This window comes from Lepidochelys kempii, chromosome 28, assembly GCF_965140265.1.
Source record: "Lepidochelys kempii isolate rLepKem1 chromosome 28, rLepKem1.hap2, whole genome shotgun sequence".
Lineage (NCBI taxonomy): Eukaryota > Metazoa > Chordata > Testudines > Cheloniidae > Lepidochelys > Lepidochelys kempii.
In genome coordinates, this window is record NC_133283.1 from 570214 (window position 1) to 596230 (window position 26017).

The 26017-nt window shown below is 63.7% G+C and overlaps 2 protein-coding genes across 5 annotated transcripts; one reads left to right on the plus strand and one right to left on the minus strand.

Annotated features, from left to right (window-relative positions):
• Positions 1 to 9238: 9238 nt before the first annotated feature.
• Positions 9239 to 15265, minus strand: BCL6B (BCL6B transcription repressor). The gene is made up of 9 exons (XM_073326451.1): positions 15185 to 15265; positions 14355 to 14569; positions 13461 to 13682; positions 12701 to 13192; positions 12159 to 12271; positions 11614 to 11814; positions 10257 to 10387; positions 9802 to 9939; positions 9239 to 9547 (listed from the first exon to the last, which is right to left on the minus strand). The coding sequence occupies exons 2-9, from the start codon at positions 14528 to 14530 to the stop codon at positions 9416 to 9418; spliced, it is 1605 nt and encodes a 534-aa protein (XP_073182552.1). The 5' UTR covers positions 14531 to 14569; positions 15185 to 15265; the 3' UTR covers positions 9239 to 9415.
• Positions 15266 to 17857: 2592 nt separating this feature from the next.
• On the plus strand, positions 17858 to 25098 carry LOC140904190 (thyroid receptor-interacting protein 6-like). Of its 4 annotated transcripts, XM_073326538.1 has the most exons (10): positions 17862 to 18091; positions 18807 to 19005; positions 19158 to 19303; positions 19663 to 19782; positions 20475 to 21065; positions 21430 to 21520; positions 21818 to 21987; positions 22967 to 23145; positions 23245 to 23365; positions 23883 to 25098. In XM_073326538.1, exons 2-10 carry the CDS (start codon positions 18816 to 18818, stop codon positions 24012 to 24014), a joined length of 1740 nt encoding a protein of 579 aa, XP_073182639.1. In that variant the 5' UTR covers positions 17862 to 18091; positions 18807 to 18815; the 3' UTR covers positions 24015 to 25098. The 4 variants fall into 4 exon arrangements, with proteins under 4 accessions (XP_073182640.1, XP_073182641.1, XP_073182639.1 ...); XM_073326539.1 differs by lacking the exon at positions 19663 to 19782 and having other exon boundaries at positions 17858 to 18091; XM_073326540.1 differs by lacking the exon at positions 18807 to 19005 and having other exon boundaries at positions 17861 to 18091.
• Positions 25099 to 26017: the final 919 nt, after the last annotated feature.

Consider the following 26017-nt stretch of genomic DNA (forward strand, 5'->3'; position numbering starts at 1 on the left):
GAGAGGCGGAGTCTGGGGAAAAACCCCGGTCCGGAGGGGGAGAGAGAGGCCAGTGGGGATGGGGGGCAGGCCCCAGCGGTGGGGTGCCCTGAGAACAGGGCAGGATCCAGACTTCCAGGGAGGCCAGCTGAGAGGCGACAGCAGGCAGCCGGGCATTGGGGACGGGCTGGCCCGGGCCCCCCAGCCTGCCGCTCGGAAAGGGGGGCTGAAGTCCCGGGGCAGGGGAGAGAAGGGTGCGAGGACTCAGAGCATGGGGCCCGGGACAGAGGGCTGCAGACCGGACGGAGGAATCGGACATCTGGATTCATTGCCCTGGAAGGGGAAGGGGCGAAGGTGAACCGGCCGGAGGGGCGAGTCAAGGGGAAGAAGCAGACCACCGGAGGACCGCCACGAGGGGGAGCACCTGTGATGAGCCAATCCTTGCGCTGGGTCGAAACCCTGGTTCCTCCGGAAATGTTACTTCACATAACGTGAGTGTTGTGTGTGTGACGCCCCCTGCTGGAGAGGATCTGTGTGTGTGTGTGTGTCCTGGCGGGGGGGGGGGGGGGATGAATTAGCGACACAATCCACCCCTTTTAGCAAAGCATTGGGTTGCTGCTCTTTTACCTCTGTTCTCTGCAGGAGCTTTTGGCAGCAGGCCTGATGCTGGGGTAGATGGGCCCTTGGCTCTGATGTGAGGAGGCGGGGTTGGGGGATTGCAGGCTGGGGGGGGGGGGGAAGGGATTCCCGAGTGGGGCTGCCCAGGTCTGGGGCCTGGTGTGCAGGGACCCCTCGGCCCGCTGCTCGGAAAGCGTCTCCCGCAGCGGTTCAGTGGGTCACATCCTCCTTGCGCAGGTGGGGAAACTGAGTCACGGAGCCGCAACGCGGCTTGCCCTGGGAATCCTGTATCGCACTCTGGGGCTCCATCCCCCCCCCCCCCCCCACACACACACCCTGGGAAAGAGGGAGAAGGAACTGGGAATGAACCAGGAATGAGAGGCCAGCTTCTGCCACTAGGGGGCAGCCCCGAGCTGCAGAATGAGCAGGTGGGGAGGGGGTGTTTCCTGAGAGCTGGATCCGGTGCGGGGTGGGGGTGCGGGGGTCAGGGGTTGTTCTGGTTTTTCTTGGCCGTCGGTCCTGGAAGTTTCTAGCTGATCTGTTTCCTCCTGCCCGCCCCCAGCCGCCCCTTCCACTGGGAGGAAGTGTGTGTGTGTGGGGGGGGGCGGTTAGGACTGGAGGCTGTGCATCCCCTCCCCCTAAACCAGCAGCATGGGGGGGGGCAGTGTGCATGGGCACACACAAGGAAGGAGATGGGGGGTGCATGATTGTGCCCCGTGCATTGGGGGGGGGCAGGGGTTGATGGGGGAGTGTTGTTGGTGGAGCGGGGCCGGGGGAGCGATGTGGGATTGTGTTTAGATGAGTTTTGTCCCACTGCAAAGAGCGGGTGCGTTTCGGTGCTGGGCGAGGACTCCCTGGATAACCAGCCGCCCTGCCCCAGAGGTGGCCGCATCTCGGAGCTGGGCGAGGGGTCCCTGGGTCACCGGCCGCCCCGCCCCAGAGGTGGCCGCATCTCGGCACCGGGCGAGGGGTCCCTGGGTCACCGGCCGCCCCGCCCCAGAGGTGGCCGCATCTCGGCGCCGGGCGAGGGGTCCCTGGGTCACCGGCTGCCCCGCCCCAGAGGTGGCCGCATCTCGGCGCCGGGCGAGGGGTCCCTGGATAACCAGCCGCCCCGCCCCAGAGGTGGCCGCATCTTGGCACCAGGCGACGGATCCCTGTATACCCATCCGCCCCGCCCCAGAGGTGGCCGCATCTCAGGGCTGGGCAAGGTGTTCCTGGATAACCAGCCGCCCTGCCCCAGAGGTGGCCGCATCTCAGCGCTGGGTGAGGGGTCCCTGGATAACTAGGCTGAAATAGTCCAAGGCACCATAGGATATCGGGACCAGGGCAGCAGGCTGGATACCGGGCTAGACGGGCCCGTCGCTCTGATCTGTCTGGGCTCCACTCTCTGCCTTCCTGGCCTCACCCCATCTCCCCCTGGCCCACGGCCCGGCCGCCTCCTTGGGGCCGTGACTCACCCCGGCCCTCCGGGTTCACTGGGGTGTGTGTTTGTGTGGGGAGGGCCCAGGGATGACGTCTTCGCACCTGTTTCCTGCTTCTGTGACTGTTGCGGAAGGAGCTGGGGGGGGGACCCCCATGTCCGCACCCCACCCCCTTGCCGGCTCTGAGCCACAGGAAGGAAATCCGGCCAGCTGTCCTCTGGCTGTTGCAGAGGCATGGCTGCAAGGCCACTGGCAGAGACCGGAGCCCCACTGATCCTGGGGGTCTGGAGGATAGGGGTAGCCCCTCCCAGCATGATGCCCCCCAGCTCCTATACTGGGATGGTGTCAGGGTTTGTGAGGGCCTGTGAAGTTGGGGGCTGTGTCTTGGCTGCCTGTGGGTAAGGCAGGGGAAATCCTCTTGAGTGGGGGGCCGTACGGGGCCCAGGACACACAATGCTACCTAGGGGGCGCCGGCTGCCATCTGGCACCAGGGCCAGGAGACTGGCTGGCTCAGGGGGGCAGGGAATGGGGCACAGGGCCTGTCCCCTCTAGGGGGAGCCAGCTCCTATCCAGCCCCACAAATCGAAACTACCCCCCGCACCTTTTCCGGAGGACTAGTGTGTCTAAGACCTGCTCCCCGCCCCCCATCCCCTCCAGAAGTGAACCTCATCACAGATCAAGGAGTGCAATTGTCTACACCTCTTGTGCAGGGGAGAACTGGATTAATAATCGAGGGTCCCTGCTTTTGTATTAAAGGTGTAGGACGCCTGGGTTCTCTCCCTGGCTCTGGGAGGGGAGTGGGGTCTAGTGGATAGAGCAGGGGGGGCTGGGAGCCAGGACTCCTGGGTTCTCTCCCCGGCTCTGGGAGGGGAATTGGGGCTGGTGGTTAGAGCAGGAGGACTGGGAGCCAGGACTCCTGGCTTCTCTCCCCGGCTCTGGGAGGGGAGTGGGGTCTAATGGTTAGAGCAGGGGGACTGGGAGCCAGGACTCCTGGGTTCTCTCCCCGGCTCTGGGAGGGGAGCAGGGGCTGGTGGTTAGAGCGGGGGGGCTGGGAGCCAGAACTCCTGGGTTCTCTCCCCGGCTCTGGGAGGGGAGCGGGGGCTGGTGGTTAGAGCGGGGGGGGCTGGGAGCCAGGACTCCTGGGTTCTCTCCCCGGCTCTGGGAGGGGAGTGAGGGCTGGTGGGTTAGAGCGGGGGGTGGGGGCATTGAGAGCCAGGACTCCTGGGTTCTCTCCCAGCTCTGGGAGGGGAGTGGGGGACTGGCGGGTTAGAGCGGGGGGGGAGGGTTGGGAGCCAGGACTCTGGATGGGGAGTGAGGCCTAGTGGCTGACTCCGAATTCACCCCGGGGTTGCTGAGAGCAGAATGCAGCCCTGCCCCCCCCCCTTGCAGTTTGGGGGGTGACGCTGGCTTGACCCCAGGGAGCCTTGATCCAAATCTAGCCCCCGTTCCTCCCCCCCGCCCCCCGCCCCCAGCTCTGCAGGAAGCTCCCAGATCAGGCAATGAGGCTCTGCAGGGACACTGCCAGGACACAGCTGCCCTGGGTCCATTGTTAGGGCAGGAAGCTGGGATGGGGCGTGTCTGTGGCCCCCCTCCCACCCCTCTTCAGTGAGCGCAGACAGCAGGACAGGGAGCCCGGACTCCTGGGTTCTCTCCCCAGCTCTGGGAGGGGAGTGGGGGCTGGTGGGTTAGAGCTGGGAGCCAGGACACCTGGGTTCCATCCCTAAGAGCTTATGGGTGAGTTCTGTTCCAGCTAAGACAAGTGGGGTGAGGGGGTTACACCCCCATTCTTTTTGTTGGCCTGCAGCAATTCAGCTGCTTCTTGAGGCTCTGTGTCCCGTCCTGCCCAGCACCCCCCTCACCCGCTAGGAGGGAACCGGCCTACCCCAAGGCAGCCCAGCCCCTGGGGCTTCTTTCCCACCCCAGAGGAAGACGCATGAGCTCTGTGGATTTCCAGGGGAGGGGGAGAGAAAAGGGTGACTGGCCCAAGACTAAACAGTGAGTTTGGAACAGATCTGGGGAGAGAACCCAGGAGTCCTGGCTCCCAGCACCCCTTGCTCTAACCATTAGACCCCACTCCCCTCCTAGAGCTGGGGAGAGAACCCAGGAGTCCTGGCTCCCAGCCCCCCTTGCTCTAAGCATTAGACCCCACTCCCCTCCTAGAGCTGGGGAGAGAACCCAGGAGTCCTGGCTCCCAGCCCCCACTGCTCTAACCATTAGACCCCCCACTCCCCTTCTCAAGCTGGGGAGAGAACCCAGGAGTCCTGGCTCCCACACCCCCTTGCTCTAACCATTAGACCCCCCACTCCTCTTCTCAATCTGGGGAGAGAACCCAAGAGTCCTGGCTCCCAGCCCTTTGCTCTAACCACCAGCCCCCACTCTCCTCCCAGAGCCAGGGAGAGAACCCAGGAGTCCTGGCTCTGACCCACCCCCCCTCGCTCTAACCACCAGACCCTGCTGCTCTCCCAGAGTCATATGGTAAAACTAAAGACCGGATCCCAGAAGAGCCGGTCGTGCCGTCCCCACAAAGGACACTGGATCGAGGTAGCTGGGTGGGATTTGTCGTGGGCAATTCTGCCTTCCCTCCCATCATTTGCATCTGAGTAGGGATTTTCGTCTCCCCCCCCCGCCCCCACCCCCGCCCCCACATGTGGCTGCATCTCAGCGCCGGGCGAGGGATCCCCGGATAACCAGCTGCTCCACCCCAGAGGTGGCTGCATTTCAGTGCTGGGACGTTGGCCCGAGGGCAGCGCTAGGGGGCGCTGTGCTGCAGGATGTGGTGCTGGGGGGGGGGCTCAGCAGGGGGCGCTCTCCCCTGGCAGGCGGGGCTGGCCCCAGGGCGGGGCTAGGGGGCACTGTGGGGCAGGGAGTGGGGTGGGGGCTCAGCAGGGGGCGCTCTCCCCTGGCAGGCAGGGCTGGCCCCAGGGCAGTGCTAGGGGGCGCTGTGGGGCAGGGAGTGGGGTGGGGGCTCAGCAGGGGGCGCTCTCCCCTGGCAGGCAGGGCTGGCCCCAGGGCGGGGCTAGGGGGCGCTGTGGGGCAGGGAGCGGGGTGGGGGCTCAGCTGGGGGCGCTCTCCCCCGGCAGGCAGGGCTGGCCCCAGGGCAGCGCTAGGGGGCGCTGTGGGGCAGGGAGCGGGGTGGGGGCTCAGCAGGGGGCGCTCTCCCCCGGCAGGCAGGGCTGGCCCCAGGGCAGCGCTAGGGGGCGCTGTGGGGCAGGGAGTGGGGTGGGGGCTCAGCAGGGGGCGCTCTCCCCCGGCAGGCAGGGCCTTGCTAAACAAAATGCACCCGTGCATCTGTCCAGAAAAGCTTTATTGAAACCAGCCACCGAGCTGCGTGTTGGGGTGCTACAAGGTGTGAGGCCAGAACCAGCTTTTGACAGATACCCCCCCCCCAAATCAGCTCCAAATACCCCGCCCCGAACCTCTCCCCCACCAGCCCTGACGTGAAAGCACATTTTGCCCCGCAGCGTTTTGTGACAATATATAATATTCCCACCTCTGCAATTTACCCCCCGTTTGCATGTTTCCCGGCAACGTGCTTGTAGCTGGGGGGGTGTCTTCAAATCCCAGAAGAACGACGGGAGTGGGGGAGGTTAAATATGCCACTGCACCCCTCCAGTAGCCAGCACTAGGAATAGCTGTTAAATTTCCCCTCTAGGGGGCGCCAGCTGTGAATTGGCCCAAGGGTGGGGGACTGGCTGGCTAAGGGGGGAAGGGAATGGGGCACGGGGCCTGTCCCCTCTAGGGGGCGCCGGCTCCCGTCTGGCCCCAGGGCGGGGACTGGCTCGCTCAGGGGGGCAGGGAACGGGGCATGGGGCCTGTCCCCTCTAGGGGGCGCTGGCTCCCATCTGGCCCCATAACGGGGAGACTGGCTGGCTCAGGAGGTGGGGAACGGGATATCTTCCTTATGTGTGGTAATGGGAACCGGTCCCATCGTGTGCGTGATAGAGGGAGAATAACTGACCCCTACTAGGTGGGGAGTAGGAGATGGGAGAGGGAGATGTGTGCGTTCCACGTCCATCTAGAGCCCCATTGTGTAGATGGTCGCCTGATCCCAACCTATCCCGTCTAGACTGCACTCTCTGCACTATCTATTCCTAGGCTAGCCATCCTAGACCACCCGACCGATTCTAGACTGGATTAGCCATTCTAGACTGTGCTAGCCTTCCTAGGCTAGCCATTCTAGATGGTGCTAGATGGGTCCAGGCTGCGGTATCCCTTCCTAAGCGATGGGTTCTAGAGTGGGCTACCGATCTAGACTGGGCTATCCATTCCTAGGTTAGTCGTACTAGACTGTGCTGTCCTGGATGGTGTTATCCATTCCTTGTTCATGAATTCGAGACTACGGTAGCCATTCTTGGTTGTGCTCTCCATTATAGGGAGCGCAAACTGTTCAGAGACTGTGTGTTCTAGATCGGGCTATCCTTCTAGATGGGTCTTTTCGTTCCAAGGTGATCCGTTCTAGGCTGTGGTATCCCTTCCTAAGCTATTGCTTCAAGATTGGGCGATCTGTTCTAGACCACGCCATGCATTCCTATGTCATCAGTTCTAGACTACGCTATCCATTCTAGAATGGGCTATTTATTCTGGGCGGCACTATTTGTTCTAGCCTTTACCATACATTGACTGTAGTTTCCCTTATCCATTCTATGCCACACTATCCATTCCTAGGTTGTTTTAGACTATGCTATTCTAGACTCTCCTTTCCCATCTGCTCTTCCCCCTGGCAATTGAAAGGTGATAAACTTCCCTCCTCATTCCAGAACCACAGCTCCCTCCCTTTCCCCCACATGGCGTGAAGCACCAGAGGTTCCAGACCTCTTCTGGAGCAGCAAAGACCAGTTGCTGCTGAAGTTTTCAGCTTTATTCTAGGGCCACTGTGATCCCAGATCCCTCTCTTGCCCCACTAACCTGCTCTGACTTTAATTGTTTTGGGGGGAGTAGGGTCCTCAGCCACCCATGACAAATATCTTACACCCTGCATTATTCCCAATCCAGAGGGATTCCTGATCTAATGATCCAGCCCATCAATCAGTTGTGTTCTAGACTCATCCATTGATAATCTAGAACCTTAGCTGGGACCAGAGACTAAACATTCCGCGTCGCTCTCGCTTTGGTCTCCAGAACTTGAAATGCCCAAAGGCCATCTGGCAAAGTGGATATGGAAGGGTTACAGATGAATAATCTAGAACCCATGCTCTGGAAGCCCTTGAGCTGAGAGGTTCCACAATCTGGAGATAGAGACTCAAAAGAGCCTAGAACCCAGGATCTGGTAGACATGAAGCCTCAGAGGTTCTAGTATCTGGAGACATAATATTGAGAGGAAGCCTGGAAGTCAGGAACCCATAGGCAGAAGACCTCAGAGGTCATATGTTATGGGGGACCTGGATTATCTACATTTTAGCAATCCAGAACCTCTGTTCCTGAAACCTTTGATCTGGGTGGCTCCAGACTCGGTGGATGGAATATTTAGATTCAGAAAATACAGATTCTGGAACCCAGGATTCCGTAAAGAGGAGGCCGCGGAGGATCTGCACTCTGGAGCTGGAATACGTAGACTCCCGAAGAACGCAGTCTAGAACCCTCAATCCTGTAGACAAGACACCTTAGACGTTCTGGATCCCATATCCAGATAACTGTAGGTGTTCTACACTCAGAAGGTGGAACATTTACATGCTGGATAACATACCTAGAACACAGGATACATTAGGTTCCAGACTCCAACCAGATAAACTCCAGAAGGTCCCCAGACCTTAGGATCAAACTCCTTGCTTTGCTACACCTCACGCTTCCAGAGATCTCCAGCACGTCAAGAACCCTTTTGCAATGGACCTGCCCCAGTACGACTCTAGAGCCTTCTAGAGCAGGCAACTAACTAACACAAGGTCAAGTGGCCGAGCTAGAAACGCCTTTTGCTTTTGCTCCGAGCATTGACACTGCAAAGCAAATTAAAAGCAGCAAAAAATACACCCCCCAACTTGGGGGGGGGTTAAAAATATAGATAGATATGGGTCAGAAAAAGCCACTGTCAGCAAAAAAGTACATTTAATTCTTTAAAGAACCTTTGTGAAAAAAAAAAAGAAGAAAACACTTTCTTAAACCAGCATCAAGCTGGAGGCATCAGTTGTCCACAGAGACAACGTGGGTAGGGGAAAGCTTAACTGGAGTGACTCTGTATTAAAACTGGTTTAAGCAAAACTCCGGAGTCACCAGTTGTCCATAGAGACTTGTAGGGTAGGCTAGATCTTCAGTAAAGACTCCGTGGACAAATGGTGAATCTGGATTTTAGTAAAATCAGAGTCAATCCACAGAGATTTAGAGACTGGACTAGAACGTTTTTGAGGTCTTCATGGACAGCTAGTGACTCCTGATTTTGGTTAAACGGCTGTCAAACCAGAGACATTCGATGTCCCTAAAGATGTCCAACCTCAGTGAGAACTTAACTGGATTGACTTTGGGTTGACACTAGTGTCACGGAAACTGCAGAGTCACAATTAGCTGGCTAGAGAGGCTTCCAGGGTGGTTAAATCAGAGTCACTCCAGAGTCACTCCTCCCAGATTTAGATCGTGATTAGAATTTCAGTGAAGTATATGCAAAACTGGCAGCTGCTGACTCCAGTTAAGCCAACGTCAAGCCGGCATCATCAGTTGTCCATAGAGATGTCCAAGGTAGGGGAGAATTCAGAGTGACTCTGGACTGAAACTGGTTTAACCAAATGAGATATTGCCTTCCAGAAGGAAACATAAATCAACTGAAAATTAAGTACAGTAGTTAAGAAAAGAGGGGGATGGGGGTGGGGGGGCGTGGTCTCTCACAACACTCTGCCTGCAGAGCTTTGACATCACTTCCTGTGCCACATTTACTTAAAGAACCAAGGACTCCTGGGTTTTCTCCCGAGCTTTGAGAGGGGAGTGGGGTCTGGTGGGTTGGAGCAGAAGCTGGGAGCCAGGACTCCGGGGTTCTCTCCCCGGCTCTGGGTGGGGAGTGAGGTCTAGTGGTTACAGCAGAGGGCTGGGAGCCAGAACTCCTGGGTTCCCTCCCCAGCTTGGGGGGCGGGGGAGGGAATGGCAGACCCACTTCAAAACACAGGGTGCAGATACACTTCCCCCTACACATATGGAACTGGGTCTTCCATAGACCAGAGAGACCACCCCCCTGCAGTCCATAGCCCCCCATGTCCCATAGCGCCCCCCCCCCCCAGCCAAGCCCAGACACTGCAGGACAACACATGCTATGAAAGGGAGTCACGACCAGCGGGCCCCTCCTGACAGGCCGGGAATTTCCCCTACCCCGACACGGCCCCCCCTGCTGGCAGGAGCGAAGTAGGCAGCGGTGCGGGGTGGGGGGGACCTGTGTCTCTCTCCTGCTCTCTGGTGAGAGGGGGAGGAAGCGCGGCCCCCGTTCAGCAGCGGGCACCGGAGGGGCCGGCCAGCACTGCGTAGCGGATCTTGGTGTTGGTGACGGCCCCATGCTTCTGCCGCAGGTGAAGCCGCAGCTGGCTCTTGTGCCGGAAGTGCAGGTGGCAGGCCTCGCACTGCAGGGGGGCCACAAGACGGGGGGGGTCAGTGCCCTGAGCCGGGCGGGGGGAGAACCCAGGAGTCCTAGCTCCCAACCCCCCCCCCCACCGCCCCTGCTCTATCCCACCAGACCCCAATCCCGTCCCAGAGCCGGGGAGAGAACCCAGGAGTCCTGGCTCCCAACCTCCCTTGCTCTAGCCACCAGCCCGCACTCCCCTCCCAGCCCCGGGGAGAGAACCCAGGAGTCCTGTCGTCATCGTCCCCCACTCACGTGATACGGCTTCTCGCCCGTGTGGATCCGGATGTGGCTCTTGAGGGTCTGTAGGTGCCGGAAGCGGGTCCCACACGTCTCGCAAGGGTAGGGCTTTTCACCCGTGTGGATCAACACGTGGGCCCGGAGGTGGGCGACCTGGGAGGGGAGAGAGACGTGATCAGATTCCAGGGGGCTGCAGTACTTGGCTTGGCCTCCAGGGGGCCCTGCTTCCCATTGGAATCTATGGGACCCAGGGTGGCAGTACCCGGCCTGGCCACTAGGGGGCCCTGCTCCCCGTTGGAGTCTATGGGAGCCAGGGGCTTCAGATCCCACTGCAGCCACCAGTAGATGTTGGCCCTTATTGATTGCACGAGTTTCTCTCACTGCCCCTTGCCCGAGGCCTCCCCTTCACAGCCCCTCATCGCTCCACCTGACCCCCACAGAGCCTACCCTGCCCCCCCCCACCCCCGCACCTGCACGAAGCTGGAGCCGCAGGTCTCACACTTGTAGGGCTTTTCGCCTGAGTGGATCCGCGAGTGGGTTTTGAGGTTCGCTGGCCGGTTGAACTGGGCCCCACAGACTCCGCAGCGATATGGCTTCTCACCTGGGGGGGACACAGGGGGCAGCTAGGGGGCGGCACCCACCTCCCCTCTGACCCCTCCCCATGAGCCCTCCAACATGCTCTTGGCCCCCCTGCTTCCCCTTAACCCCTTCCTCCTCCTCCTGACTTTTCCCACCTCCCCTGGCCACGCCCACCTCCCCTGGACCCCGCCCCTGACCCTTCCTGACTCCACCCACCTCCCCTGTTCCCTCCCACCTCCCATTAACCCCGCCCCCTGAACCTTCCTGACTCCACTGACCTCCCCTGGTCCTGCCCACCTCCCCTGGTCCCATCCCCCTGACCGTTCCTGACTCCACCCACCTCCTCTGTTCCCTCCCACCTCCCCTGGTCCCCTCCCCCTGACCCTTCCTGACTCCACCCACCTCCCCTGTTCCCTCCCACCTCCCATTAACCCCGCCCCCTGACCCTTCCTGACTCCACTGACCTCCCCTGGTCCTGCCCACCTCCCCTGGTCCCATCCCCCTGACCATTCCTGACTCCACCCACCTCCTCTGTTCCCTCCCACCTCCCTTGGTCCCTCCCCCTGACCCTTCCTGACTCCACCCACCTCCCCTGTTCCCTCCCACCTCCCATTAAACCCACCCCCTGACCCTTCCTGACTCCACCCACCTCCCCTGTTCCCTCCCACCTCCCATTAACCCCACCCCTGACCCTTCCTGACTCCACCCACCTCCCCTGGCCCCTCCCATCTCCCATTAACCCCACCCCTGACCCTTCCTGACTCCACCCACCTCCCCTGTTCCCTCCCACCTCCCATTAACCCCGCCCCTGACCCTTCCTGACTCCACCCACCTCCCCTGGCCCCTCCCACCTCCCATTAACCCCACCCCTGACCCTTCCAGACTCCACCCACCTCCCCTGGCCCCTCCCACCTCCCATTAACCCCGCCCCTGACCCTTCCTGACTCCACCCACCTCCCCTGTTCCCTCCCACCTCCCATTAACCCCACCCCTGACCCTTCCTGACTCCACCCACCTCCCCTGGCCCCTCCCATCTCCCATTAACCCCACCCCTGACCCTTCCTGACTCCACCCACCTCCCCTGTTCCCTCCCACCTCCCATTAACCCCGCCCCTGACCCTTCCTGACTCCACCCACCTCCCCTGGCCCCTCCCACCTCCTATTAACCCCACCCCTGACCCTTCCTGACTCCACTCACCTGCCCTGGCCCCTCCCCCCATCCCCCTGCCCCCCCCCGGCACCCCGTACCGGTGTGGACGGCGCGGTGGGAAGCCAGGTTGCCCTTGTAGCGAAAGGCCGAGCAGCAGAGGTGACATTTGAACGGTTTGTTGTCGTGGGGGGCAGCCGCCGGGGCCTGCCCCCCATCCGCTCCCCCGTCCTCCCCCTCCCCCTCCTCCTCCTCCTCCTCCAGGCCCAGCTCGCAGGCCCCGCAGCCGTACGGCCCAGCACCTGCGGGAGGGGAGGGGGCCGTGAGAGGGTTCAGGGCATGGCCCGGGGGGGGTCCCCAATACTCAGAGCCCGCTCTGCAGCGTAGGGGACTGGCCCATCCCCCCTCAGCGCCTATGTGGGACCAGCCCCTCCCCCGCCACAGCATATGGGACTGGCCCCTCCCCTCACCCCACAGTGTGTATGGGACCAGCCCCTCCCTCACCCCACAGCGCACATCAGACCAGCCCCTCCCTCCACCTCACAGTGTAAATGGGACCGGCCCCTCCCCCCCACAGCACGTATGGACCAGCTCCCTCCCCCCTCCACACCGTGCAGGGGACAGAGCCCCCTTCCTCGCCCCTCACCTGTTGCGGGCCGGGGCCGCCCCTGGGGAAGGTGGGGGCAGGGTGGGGGCAGCGGGGCCCCCACCTGCCGGTGCCGGGGGCACACGGGGCACTGTGAGACAGCGGGGTGCAGCCTGTGGGGAGATGGGAAAGGGGGGGGGCTCAGCTACTACGAGGCATAGCTCCCCCCAGCCCCCAGTGTATGGGGCCTGGGCCCCCGCCCCCCACTCACCGTATGGGACGAAGCGCCCTGCCCCTGTGTATTGGACCAGGAGCCCCTCTCACAAGCATATAGGACCAGAAGCCCCGATCCCCTCGGCATATGGACCCCTCTCCCCCACCCCAGCTTGGCATACGGACCAGGTGCCTCGCCCCCCCCACGTATATGGGACCCGGCCCCCCCCCTCAATTGACGTATGGGACCGGGCACCCCTCCCCCACTCAGCATATAGGCCCGGGCGCCCCTCCTCTTCCCAACGTATGGGCCCGGGTGCCCCTCCCTGTCCCAGGGTATGGGCCCGGATATGGGACCGGCCGCCCCACCCCCCAGCTCAGCCACTCACCCGCAGAGGGCGCCGTCATGCTGGGTCCCGGGGCCACCCCCCTCTTCCCTGCCACGGCTGGCGCCTTGGTCTTTGCCGGCCGGAGGCTCGGGCAGGGTCGGGGGGCCGGGGGGCTGGGGGCCGGCCCCACCCCCTCCCCCGGCCCCCTCCCCCCGGAGCGAGTTCAGGACGATGAACTTGTATTTCTTCCAGTTGCAGGCCTTGGGGTCGGGGGCGCAGCCGCTGGACTCGCAGGGGGAGGCGGGGTGCCCCTCGGAGCGGGACGGGCTGTCGGGGGGGCCCCGCTCCCCCCCCGGGGGCGCCCCCCCGGAACCCTTCGCCGGCGGCCTGGCAGGAGCCGATCGCAGGGGGGCCCCCGGGCTCGGCCCCTCTGGGTGGGGACCCTCTGCGGGCACCGTCCCACTGTCATCCGAGGGTCCTTGGGGGGTGTCCAGGGATTTGGGGTCCGCCGGGGAGGGGAGGGGCTTGGGGTAGCAGCTACCGCGGTCGTAACTGCAAGAGAGAGGAATGAAATGAGGGGGAGCAGCGACCCATTCCCGCCCCACCACCCCGAGCCAGCCCGTCCCCGCCCTGGGGCCGGGTGGGAGCCGGCGCCCCCTAGAGGAGACAGGCCCCTGCCCCATTCCCCGCCCCCCTGAGCCAGCCAGTCCCCGCCCTGGGGCCGGGTGGGAGCCGGCGCCCCCTAGAGGAGACAGGCCCCTGCCCCATTCCCCGCCCCCCTGAGCCGCTCGGCGGCCGGAGGGGAGCCGGCGCCCCCTACCTGGCCTGAATGAAGCGGTGACAGGCGTCCACCACGTGCTCCATCTGCAGGTAGGTGGCGGCGTTGAGCAGGGCGGGGACGGAGGCCGGGGTGAGGGGCAGGCGGGAGGTGTACATGAAATCCAGCAGGGCCTGGAAGCCCCCGGGCTGGATGGAGCCGGGCAGGGTGAGGACAGTGACCTCGCTGCCCCCCTGAGCCAGGAAGATGGAGTAGAAGAAGCCACTGCCATGGGGAGAGAAGGGTGATGGGAAAGTGGGACACGGACTACAACTCCCAGCATCCACCGCGGCCCACCCAGACCACACTGGGGCGGGGCGTGGGGATAGACACCTCCCCTCTGGCCACGCCTCCCCTTCCCACACTGGGGCGTGGCCCAGACGCCACCTCCCCATGGCCACGCCTCCTCAGCCCCCTCTCCCCCACCCAGAAGGTGACTCAGAGTCTGGCCCGGCGGCCCGCCCCCACCCTCTCCCCACAGGACGGGGACCCAGCTGTGGGTCCGGATGGGTGTGGCCCCCCCCTTGCCGTGCGGAGCCACCAACCCACAACCTGCCCCACAGAGGGCCACCCCGCGGCCACCACCCTCCCTGCCCCCACGACTCAAAGCCCGTTCCCGTGGCCCCCATCAGCCATGTCCCCACCCAGCTGTACCCCCTCCTTCCCAACCATGCCCCCTACCCGCAGCGTCCCCTCACAGCCCCGCCCACCCATTCACTGCCACACCCTCTTTAGCCACGCCCACCCTTCCAGCCACGCCCTCTCTAGCCACGCCCCCACCCTTCCCAGCCACACCCACTGCTCAGCAGCCACGCCCTCTACAGCCAAGCCCCAGCTGTTCCTAGCCACACCCTCTCTGCCCACGCCCCCAGACCGTCCAAGCTCCGCCCCCCTCACCTGCAGGCGGCGAGCACAGCCTTGTGGGCCAGCAGGGGGCGCCCCCCCACCAGCAGGGTGACATCGGTCAGGACGCGGCGGTGACGTAGCTGGTCCAGGTTGAGCAGCACGTCGCTGGCGTGGCGTGTGAACTCCCGGACGGAGCCCGCGGGGCCCCCGGCCCCACCCGAGCTCATAGTGACTGCGGACACAGGGGGGTCACCGCAGGCCAGGGCCTGGGGGGGAGACGGGGTTACTCAGAGGGCAAGGGGAGAGGGACACAGCAGGGGAGGGCAGGAGTCCTCCTCCCAGCCCCCCCGATCTCACCACCAGCCCCCACTCCCCTCCCACAGCTGGGGAGAGAACCCAGGAGTCCTGGCTCCCAGCCCGCCCTGCTCTGACCCACCAACCCCCACTCCTGTCCCAGAGTCGGGGAGAGAACCCAGGAGTCCTGGCTCCCAGCCCGCCCTGCTCTGACCCACCAGCCCCCACTCCTGTCCCAGAGTCGGGGAGAGAACCCAGGAGTCCTGGCTCCCAGCCCCCCTGCTCTGACCCACCAGCCCCCACTCCTGCCCAGAGTCGGGGAGAGAACCCAGGAGTCCTGGCTCCCAGCCCCCCTGCTCTGACCCACCAGCCCCCACTCCTGTCCCAGAGTCGGGGAGAGAACCCAGGGGTCCCGGCTCCCAGCCCCCGGTCCTCTAACCCACCAGCCCCCACTCCGCTGCCAGAGCCAGGGAGAGAACCCAGGAGTCCTGGCTCCCAGCGCCCCCCCCCCCGCTCTAACCCACCAGCCCCCCCTCCCCTCCCAGAACTGAGGAGAGAACCCAGGCATCCAGGCCGTGACAGCTCACCCTGACCAGCAGGGACCCTCCAAGCTTCCTGCAAGCAGGACTTTGGGGGGGCGGAGTGCAATCTCCCAGCTGAACCCCCCAGTCCGGAGAACCAGCCTCCAATGGCTCATCCAGGCGGGGTCTCTTATAGTGTCCTGAGAGGGGGGGTGGGGGAAGTTCTCTCTCTAGTTCACATCCTTCCTGCCCCGGCACAGCCGTGGGGAGGGAGTGGGGGGGGGGGAGTATTAATAGACTTTTCAGGAAAAAGGCCGGAGAATTCCAAGATCCACAAACAAACCCAGCTCCAAGCTCCCCCCTCTTCTAACCCACCACCCCAATCCCGTCCCAGAGCTGGGGAGAGAACCCAGGAGTCCTGGCTCCCAGCCCGCCCTGCTCTAACGCACCAGCCCCCACTCCCCTCCCAGAGCCGGGGAGAGAACCCAGGAGTCCTGGCTCCCAGCCCCTCCTGCTCTAACCCACCAGCCCCCACTCCCCTCCCAGAGCCGGGGAGAGAACCCAGGAGTCCTGGCTTTGATCCCTGCTCAGTTCACTCCACTGCTCTCTTAAGGCACCCCCCCACCTCTCTTTTTAGATCCAGGAATTGGAAGCGGGGGGGATTTGTGGCAAGGGGGGGAGCTGCTGGGACTGGCTGATCCCTGAATGAAGTTACTCTATTTCCTTCTATTGTCCCGGCCTACGCTGGGGAGCCCGGAGTGTGGGGGGGGCAGGCAAGGAGGTGGGAATTGGGGGGCAAGGAGGGAGGAAACTGGATGTTTTTTTGGACCCTCACCCTTAGTGAGATGAGACAAAGACACATGGCGGAGGCAGCCAGGCAAGGGGTCCCTGGGTCACCAGCTGCCCCGCCCCAGAGGTGGCCGCATCTTGGGGCTGGGCGAGGGGTCCCCGGGTCACCGGCCGTCCCACCCCAGAGGTTGCCGCATCTTGGGGCCGGGCAAGGGGTCCCCGGGTCACTGGCCGTCCCACCCCAGAGGTGGCCGCATCTTGGGGCCGGGCGAGGGGTCCCCGGGTCACCGGCCGCCCTGCCCCAGAGGTGGCTGCATCTTGGGGCCGGGCGAGGGGTCCCCGGGTCACCGGCGGTCCCACCCCAGAGGTGGCCGCATCTTGGGGCCGGGCGAGGGGTCCCCGGGTCACCGGCCGCCCTGCCCCAGAGGTGGCCGCATCTTGGGGCCGGGCGAGGGGTCCCCGGGTCACCGGCTGTCCCGCCCCAGAGGTGGCTGCATCTCGGTGCCGGGCGAGGGGTCCCCGGGTCACCGGCCATCCCACCCCAGAGGTGGCTGCATCTTGGGGCCGGGCGAGGGGTCCCCGGGTCACCGGCGGTCCCACCCCAGAGGTGGCCGCATCTTGGGGCTGGGTGAGGGGTCACCGGGTCACCGGCTGTCCTGCCCCAGAGGTGGCTGCATCTCGGTGCCGGGCGAGGGGTCCCTGGGTCACCGGCCGCCCCGCCCCAGAGGAGTCTCTGGGTAGATTTCTGGACACAAAGTCCATTGTGGTACAGTCACAAATGCAGGAAACTCCCAGTAGAGGCGGGGGGGTGTGGGGGGGTGCCCCTGACAGTGACGTCACACTGGGGGGGGGCAACTCAGCATTTCAATTGTCATATAACCCAGATCTTAAAGTCGCGGTAGGGGCTAGAGACTCTTTTGATTGCACCAGTAGCCAGGGAGAGAACCCTGGAGTCCTGGCTCCCAACCCCCCCTGCTCTAACCCACCGGCCCCCACTCCTCTCCCAGAGCCGGGGGGGGGGGGGGGAGAACCCAGGAGTCCTAGCTCCCAGCCCCGGCCCCGAATCTAGCCCACGGGTTAATCGCTCGGGTTCTAGGAACGTGTCGGTACCACCCTGTGGCCAGCAGGTGGCGATGTCGGCCCGCGCATCACCCTGGCTTGCAGCGGGGCTGGGAGCCAGGACTCCTGGGTTCTCTCCCTGGCTCTGGGAGGGGAGTGGGGGCTGGGGGGTTAGAGCAGGGGGGCTGGGAGCCAGGACTCCTGGGTTCTCTCCCCGACTCTGGGAGGGGAGTGGGGGCTGGTGGGTCAGAGCAGGGGGGTTGGGAGCCAGGACCCCTGGGTTCTCTCCCCGACTCTGGGACAGGAGCGGGGGCTGGTGGGTTAGAGCAGGGGGAAAGAGGGGGGTTGGGAGACAGGATTCCTGGGTTCTTTTCCCAGCTTTGTTATGTGACGTTGGGTCTGTCCCTTACTGCTGTGCCTCAGTTTCCCCTCCTGCGCTGCATCTCTTTAGACAGTCAGCATTTTGGGTCAGCGTCTTTCACTGTGTGTCTGGGCAGCGACGGGGGCCAAAACAGGAAACCCTGCCCCCCCCCGTGGAACAGCTGTTCAGACTTTCCTGATAAGGCTGGAGAGGAGCCAGGGACTCAGAGTGGGGCTAGCCGGCCAGTCCCTGACCCAGGACCGGATGGGAGCTGACGCTCCTGGAAGGGGAAAGGTCCAGTACCCAATTCCCCACCCCTGAGCCAGGCCGAGAACCCAGGAGTCCTGGCTCCCAGTCCCCTGCTCTAACCACTAGACCCCACTTCCCTCCCAGAGCCGGGGAGAGAACCCAGGAATCCTGGCTCGCAGCCCCCACTCCCCTTCCAGAACCAGGGAGAGAACCCAGGAGTCCTACGCTGCCCCTCCCATGCCCCCCCACAGGAAGTGGTAGGAATTCCCAGCCCCACGTGACCCCTCTGGAATGTGGTGACGTCACCGAGGGGGTCCATTAAAAAAAGTTTTTTGGGAGTTGGGAGAAAAAAAAAAAACCTTTTCCGGGGAGTTTCGGAGCCGGCGGGATCCGGCGCCTCCGGGACCTTCCCCCTGTCCCTCACTGGGCTAGGGAACCCCCCACCCCACGAGTGGGGTAGGACAGGAGGGGCTGGGACCCCCCCCCCTCAACTGGGATTCCCGCATCGGAGCCAGGTAAGAATCGGGTCCCCACACCCCGCAGGAATTCTCCCCACGTGGTCAGAGACACACACCCTCCCCGGCCAGGGACCCTTCCCCACTGAGACCCCCACTCCCTCTCCCAGGGACCCCTCCCCATTGGGAACCCCCTCTCTCTCTCCCTGGGCCAGGGACCCCATCCCCTTTAGCGCCCCCAGGGCCAGGGTCTCTACGCCAGGACTTTTCCTCCCCCGCCTTCCGCCCCTGGGACACCCCCCCCCAGACACGGTTGGAATGGAGGGGGGCCATCGTTCCCCAAGCTGAGTCCCCCCCCACCCTGGAAATCCCCTCCCCAACCAGGGCCAGTGGGGCTGGGTGAGAGTTAGATCCTGCCCCTCCCCTGCCAAATCTAGACAGACCCAAGGCAGGCCCCACTCCCCTCCCACAGCAGGGGAGAGAACCCAGGAGTCCTGGCTCCCAGCCCCCCTGCTCTAACCCACCAGATCCCACTCCCTTCCCAGAGCAGGGGAGAGAACCCAGGAGTCCTGGCTCCCAGCCCCCCCCCCTGCTCTAACCCACTAGCCGTCGCTCCCCTCCAGGAGCCACAGAAAGAACCCAGGAGTCCTGGCTCCCAGCCCCCCCTGCTCTAACCCACTAGCCGTCGCTCCCCTCCAGGAGCCACAGAAAGAACCCAGGAGTCCTGGCTCCTAGCTCCCCCCTGTTCTAACCTCTCTGCACGCCCCCCCTGCAGGTCCCAGAGATGTCCGGTCCCACCTGGCTTCCCCCAAAGCAGCTGAGCTCCTCGGGGTCTCCCGGCGTCTCGGTCTCGGCTCTGGCACTCGGCAAACCCCAGAAGAAATACGCCCCTGTTCCTGCTCCCCCCAGGCCGGCCCCCCAGGACCAGAACGGGGGGGGCATGAGCGGGACAGGCTACCAGCCAGCGGGCCCTGGTAAATACCTGGTTTCCCCCCCCGCCCCCAGTACCCGAATGGTCTGATCCAGGTTGGCGGCAGGGCTGAGGGGGGGAATCTGGGAGGCGGTGGAGGGGGGAATAGAGAGGGAGGGGGCCTGTGGGTCTGACCCGTTGCTGTTTCCCCTCTAGGCAGCCTCCCCTCCCGTCCTCTGCCTTCCAGCTTCGGACCCCCAGCTGACTTGGAGCATCATTACCCATCAACCCCAGGGGCCAAGGATGAACTGGGGGTGCCCTGGGGTGGCCCCCCCTCTGCTGGATGCGGGTACCACATGCAGGTAGGAGGAGGGAATGGGGCCCCTGGGCATTGGGGGGATGGGACAGGGATTTGGGGTGCTGGTGGAGAGGGGGTGACCTATATCCTATGCAACCCAGTTCCTTGCCTCTGTGGGACCTTGGAGAAAGCATAAGTTTCCCATAATTCACCTGCCTTGGTCATATGGGGCACGTGGGAAGGCTCCTTCCTGACCATCTCATGCCTTGGAGCATGAGGCTTAATTCCCGTTACCCTGCGGAACTACCTGCCACTAGGACAGCAGCTGGACTGCCTGATCCCAGCTGACAGGCCTGGGCAGTACCTTATAGCCCCCTCCTCCCCACACCGTAATCCCCTCCCCCTCCTTGTCTGTTTCCTTAGGGATCTGCCCTAGACCCAGGGCCCCACCGCCCCTCCAGCATCGACGCCCAAATAGACTCGCTCACCAGTATGTTGGCTGATATGGAGAATGCCGGCCCCCAACGCCGGGGGGAGAGGCAGGTAAACCCCCCCCCCACCGGAGGGTTCTGGGGGAGGGGGGTTTGACCTGGTGGGTTTTCAATGGCACAGCCTCTCCCACCCTAATGAGATTTCAGACCCTATAATCACGTCCTTCCAAGTACCTTCTTGCCCCTCTCCTGCCCACCACATGGCAACTCTAGCGCCTGATATCTCTGGAACCGGTGGACACAGGCTTCCGCATGTGACACCGTTGGAAAGTAGAGACCCTGGGCTTTCCCTTGGTATCACCCGCCCGCATCTCCCTCCCCCGGTTTCCTGGGGATCGGCCACCGAAAATCACATTCCAACCAGAACCTCGGGGGGAGGGAAGTGGAGATGGTTCACAGGACGTCACAGTGGGCCTCCTTTATTGCCAGATATTTCCTGAGCTGGTGGGCATAGAGATGAGTGCCGGGCACCGTTGGAAAGCTACAAATCCAAGCTTTCCAATGGGGTATGGCAGGTGCTTCTATCCTTCACGGTTCACAAGAAATTGATGATTTCACAGAGTCGCCGTTGGCCTAGCAAGACTTGACGATCAACATGGATGAGTGGGGTTCCTTGGGGAACAATGGGTGTTTCAATGCGTTTAGGGTTGGGGTGGACTTGCAGGCTGGGGGGCTGGTAAGATGGGGTACCCCCAAAGCCCCACACCAGCCTACGTCTCCTCTTTCCTCTCCTTTCTTCTCCAGAACTTCGACTCCGTCCCGTACCAGTCGGCCTCTGGCCCCCCGCAGCCCGCCCCCCCCAAAATGCCCGGCCCCTACAAGCCGGGCTCCTTCGCCCCCAAGAACTCACCCTACGGTCCATCGCCCCAACCCGCCACCTCAACGGCTTCCTCTGGGCCGTCTCCCCAATATGGGGCAGGCTACCCGCGGGCACCGCCCGGGCATAAGCCCTACCCGCAGCCCATGCCCGCGTCCTACACCACGTCGGCCGGGCCGGCCTTCAACGTCCAGGTCAAAGTTGCCCAGCCAGTGCTGGGTTACGGTCAACCGAGGCACCGGGCCGAACAGGCCTACGCACCCCCCTCGCCCCGAGTGGGCCGCGGGGCCCAGTACGCCTTGGAGCCGGGCGCCAGGGGGGAGGAGGGCTGGTATCTGGAGCCGGGGGGTTACGGCAAGAGGCCGGGCAAGGGGGAGTGCTATGGGGCCGGGGGGCTGGCCAAACCGGGGGAGGCGGCTGGGGGTCCGTACCAGGCTGCCGCCAGGACCCCAGGCAAGGAAGAGACGGCGGTGATGGGGAAGGCGCCCCCTGGTGGTGGAGGAGGATACCAGCACCAGGTAATGTGAGAGGGAATTGGCCGGGAGTGTGAGGGGGGGCAGGACCCCTGGGTCCTCTGGGAGGGGAGTGGGGGCTAGTGGTTAGAGTGGGTGGGGGCAGCTGGGAGCCAGGACGCCTGGGTTCTCTCCCCGGCTCTGGGAGGGGAGTGGGGGCTGGTGGTTAGAGCGAGGGGGGGCAGGGGCTGGGAGCCAGGATGCCTGGGTTCTCTCCCCGGCTCTGGGAGGGGATGGGGGCTGGTGGTTAGAGTGGGCTGGGAGCCAGGACTCCTGGGTTCTCTCCTGCTGGGAATTGTACCATCTCGTGGGGGGGGGGGGGGGGAATCAACGTGAGCGAAGCCTCCAGCTGCGGTCTCCCTCCCCCCAGGCCCCCCCGAGCCGCCCGGAGGAGGAGCTGGACAGACTGACCAGGAAGCTGGTGCATGACATGAACCACCCGCCGGCGGGGGAGTACTTCGGTGAGGGGGGCAGGGAGTGGCGGGGGGGGGGGGGCTGGGGGGTTACAGGGTGGCGAGTCGGGGGGCTTCGTGCTTGAGGGGTAGGGAGGGGGTTGCTGGGGTGGTTGTGGGCATGAGAGGTTGAGGCAGTGGGGGCCTGGGAGAGGGGTTGGCAGGGAGGTGGGGGGGTTGGCAGGGAGGTGGGGGGGGTCGGCAGGGGGGCTGGAGTGGGTGGGGAGCGGAGAGGTGGGGGGAAGGGTCAGTGGAGGCGCTGGGGGGCCCCGTGTGAGCCCTCCCCCTCTGCCCCTCTGGCCCCAGGGCGCTGCGTCCGCTGTGGGGAGAACGTGGTGGGGGACGGGACAGGCTGCGTGGCCATGGACCAGGTCTTCCATGTGCCCTGCTTCAGCTGCACCACTTGCCACGCCCGGCTGCGGGGCCAACCCTTCTACGCCGTGGAGCGCCGGGCCTACTGCGAGGCCTGCTACGTCGTGAGTGCCGGGCCGCAGGACGCCTGGGTGCTCCCCCCGGCTCCGGGAGGGGAGTGGGGGCTGGTGGGCTAGAGCTGGGAGCCAGGACTCCTGGGGTCCCTCCCCGGCTCCGGGAGGGGAGTAGGGGCTGGTGGTTAGAGCAGGGGGGCTGGGAGCCAGGACTCCTGGGTTCTCTCCCCGACTCGGGGAGGGGAATGGGGGCTGGTGGTTAGAGCAGGGGGGCTGGGAGCCAGGACTCCTGGGTTCTCTCCCTGACTCGGGGAGGAGAGTGGGGGCTGGTGGGTTAGAGCTTGGAGCCAGGACACCTGGGTTCTCTCCCCGGCTCCAGGAGGGGAGTGGGGGCCGGTGGGCTAGAGCTGGGAGCCAGGACTCCTGGGGTCCCTCCCCGGCTCCGGGAGGGGAGTAGGGACTAGTGGCTAGAGCAGGGGGGGCTGGGAGCCAGGACTCCTGGGTTCTCTCCCCGGCTCCAGAAGGGGAGTAGGGACTAGTGGCTAGAGCAGGGGGGGCTGGGAGCCAGGACACCTGGGTTCTCTCCCTGACTCGGGGAGGAGAGTGGGGGCTGGTGGGTTAGAGCTTGGAGCTAGGACACCTGGGTTCTCTCCCCGGCTCTGGGAGGGAAGTGGGGGCTGGTGGGTTAGAGCTTGGAGCCAGGACACCTGAGTTCTCTCCCCGGCTCTGGGAGGGGAGTGGGGGCTGGTGGTTTAGAGCAGGGGGGCTAGGAGCCAGGACACCTGGGTTCTCTCCCCGACTCGGGGAGGAGAGTGGGGGCTGGTGGGTTAGAGCTTGGAGCTAGGACACCTGGGTTCTCTCCCCGGCTCTGGGAGGGGAGTGGGGGCTGGTGGTTTAGAGCAGGGGGGCTGGGAGCCAGGACGCCTGGGTTCTCTCCCCGGCTCCAGGAAGGGAGTGGGGGCTGGTGGTTAGAGCTGGGGGGGCCAGGGGGGGGGCTGGCCCCAGGCCCACGGCTCTCCCCTCCCGCCAGGTGACGCTGGAGAAGTGCTCGATGTGCTCCAAGCCCATCCTGGACCGGATCCTGCGGGCCATGGGCAAGGCCTATCACCCCCAGTGCTTCACCTGTGTGGTCTGCCACCAGTGCCTGGACGGGGTCCCCTTCACCGTGGACGCCACCAGCCAGGTCCACTGCATCGAGGACTTCCACCGGTACGGCCCCGCCCCCCTGCCCTGTGGCCCCGCCCCCTGCCCTGTGGCCCCGCCCCCGGCTCCCCTGACGTCCCTCTTCCCCTCTCTGTGCCCCCGCAGGAAGTTCGCCCCCCGCTGCTCCGTGTGTGGCAACGCCATCATGCCTGAGCCCGGGCAGGAGGAGACGGTCAGGATCGTGGCCCTGGATCGGAGCTTCCACATTGGGTGCTACAAGTGTGAGGTGGGGGCTGGCAGCCCGGACGCCTGGGTTCTCTCCCCAGGGCTGGGAGCGGGGGCTGGTGGGGTAGAGCAGGAGGGGGCTGGGAGCCAGGACGCCTGGGTTCTCTCTGCAGCACTGGGAAGGGAGTGGGTGATGGTGGGTTAGAGCAGGAGGGGGCTGGGAGCCAGGACGCCTGGGTTCTCTCTGCAGCACTGGGAAGGGAGTGGGTGATGGTGGGTTAGAGCAGGAGGGGGCTGGGAGCCCGGATGCCTGGGTTCTCTCCTCGGCTCTGGGAGGGGAGCGGGGGCTGGTGGGTTAGAGCAGGAGGGGGCTGGGAGCCAGGACGCCTGGGTTCTCTCTGCAGCACTGGAAAGGGAGTGGGTGATGGTGGGTTAGAGCAGGAGGGGGCTGGGAGCCCGGACGCCTGGGTTCTCTCCTCGGCTCTGGGAGGGGAGCGGGGGCTGGTGGGTTAGAGCAGGAGGGGGCTGGGAGCCAGGACGCCTGGGTTCTGATGGAGTCTCTGTCCCCCCCGCCCCAGGAGTGTGGGCTGCTGCTGTCGTCGGAGGGCGAGGGCCGGGGCTGCTACCCCCTGGATGGGCACATCCTGTGCAAATCATGCAGCGCCCGGCGCATCCAGGAGCTCTCCTCGAAGATCACCACCGACTGCTGAGGGCTCGGGGTGCCCAGACCCCCGCTCACCCCCTGGACTCTGCCCTGGGGGAGGGGCTCTGTCTGCCCCCACTGCCAGCAGCTGCTTTAGTATCCGTCGACTTGGGGTCCCCCTGAACCCCGTTCCTCCTATCCCCTATGGGGCAAAGGTCCTGCCTTGTGCCCCCCAGATTCCTGCCCCTGGCTATGTCGGCATCTATTAATATTGGGGGTTCCCCTGCACCCTGCTTCTCCCGTCATTTTGGGGGGGCAGAACCCCCACTTCTTGCTGCCCCCCAGCTCCATTGTCTTCTATTAATCCCTCTCTGCCCCGCATTTCTCCCTTCACTTTGGGGGCACATTTGCACCCCCAGAGTCCCTGCTCTGCCAATCTCTGTTAATGCAGGGTCCCCTCTGCCCCTTGCCCCCCCAATTCCTGAGCACCCTAAAACCAGCCAGGCCCCACGGTCAAGATGGGGGGGTGGCAGCAGAAGGGGGGGTGGAATTAGCCCTGCTCTAATATTGGGGTGAGGGGGGACCCCTCCTCCCCAGTTGGTATACACCGGAGGGCAGGGCTTTGTGGCAGGATAGGAAGTGAACCTGTCTCTTCCCCCCCCCCCAGCATGTCACCCCAATATTTCTCACGGGGGGGCAGTGGTTATATTTCTCCCCACTCCGGGGTTCACAGCCCAGCTTGGGGGGAGGGGGATGCTCAGGATTTGGGGTTTCTCCCCTCAATTTCTAGGTCAGTTTGTTTTTTGGAGGGGGGGGCGGGGACTGGCTGCCTCTCCTCCAAAGGAGCCCTGACTCCCCACCTATTTTGGAGGGGGGGGGGCGTCGGACCCTGAGCTGGTCTCAGGGGGCAGATGATATCCCATTAACAATCCCCTAGCAGTGCGTGTCAGGATGCCTGGGTTCCATCCCCATCTCCTGGGAGGGCAGTGGGAGTGCGCGGAGCAGGACTCCTGGGTTCTATCCCTGGCTGGGGGAGGGGTTTCCTTCATCACCATTAACCGTTTCCATTGCATACTTCACCCTCCCTCCCCCTTTCTGGGGCGGGGGGCAGTTGGATTAAAGATTTGGTTTTTTCACTCTTGGCAATGAAATGTCCTGCTTTCTTTTGTTCGGAGGCGTTACTGGGGTACCCTATGTGGCTCTGGGAGGGGAGTGGGGACTACAGCGGGGGGGGGGCTGGGAGCCAGGACTCCTGGGTTCTCTCCCTGGCTGTGGGACGGGAGCGGGGGCTGGCAGTTAGAGATGGAGGGGCTGGGAGCCAGGACTCCTGGGTTTTCTAGATTACGATGCCCGGACGGCTGTGATCTGGGCTGCCCTGTACAACCCAGGCCAGGGGCCTGCCCCGAAAAATCGCCCCTCCAAGTCGCTCCTTAACCTTCTCGGCATTAAACTAAATGGCTGGTGCTCCGTGAGGCTGTCCCCATAAGGCAGGTTTTCTAATTCTTTAATCCTTCGCGTGGCTCTTTTCGGTCTCCCGTGACCGGGTCTGGCGCCCTGGCCGTCTTGAATTGGGGGCGCCAGACCTGGACACGGGAGTCCAGCCGCGGTTGCACGAGGGCCAAATTCAGAGTATACATCACCTCTCTGCTTCTCCTACTCCAGATTCCCCCGTTTATAAGTCCCAGGAGCGCATTCGCTCTTTTAGCCACAGCGTCGCCCTGGGACCTTGTGTTCAGCTGCTCCTCCACCATGACACCCAAATCTCTTTCAGAGTCCTACTTCCACCCTGTAAGTATGGCCTGTGTTTGTTGTTGGTATGTCTTAGTATGATTTTAAAACCTCCCCACCTCCTTACTGTCCTTAACTGTGCTGGCCATGCCTCTTTGTGGCCCTTTTGCTTCCCTTATCAATGTACTAAGATTCCTAGTGTCTGATTTCTATTCGGTACGATCAATCTCCCCTTTTCTTCCATTTGTTCCATGTTCATCTTTTTATAGCCATCACTTTCCCCTCAGAACCAGGTCTTTTTTGGGGGTTTTTTTTGTTCTTGTTTTTAACTTGGCCGGCTTT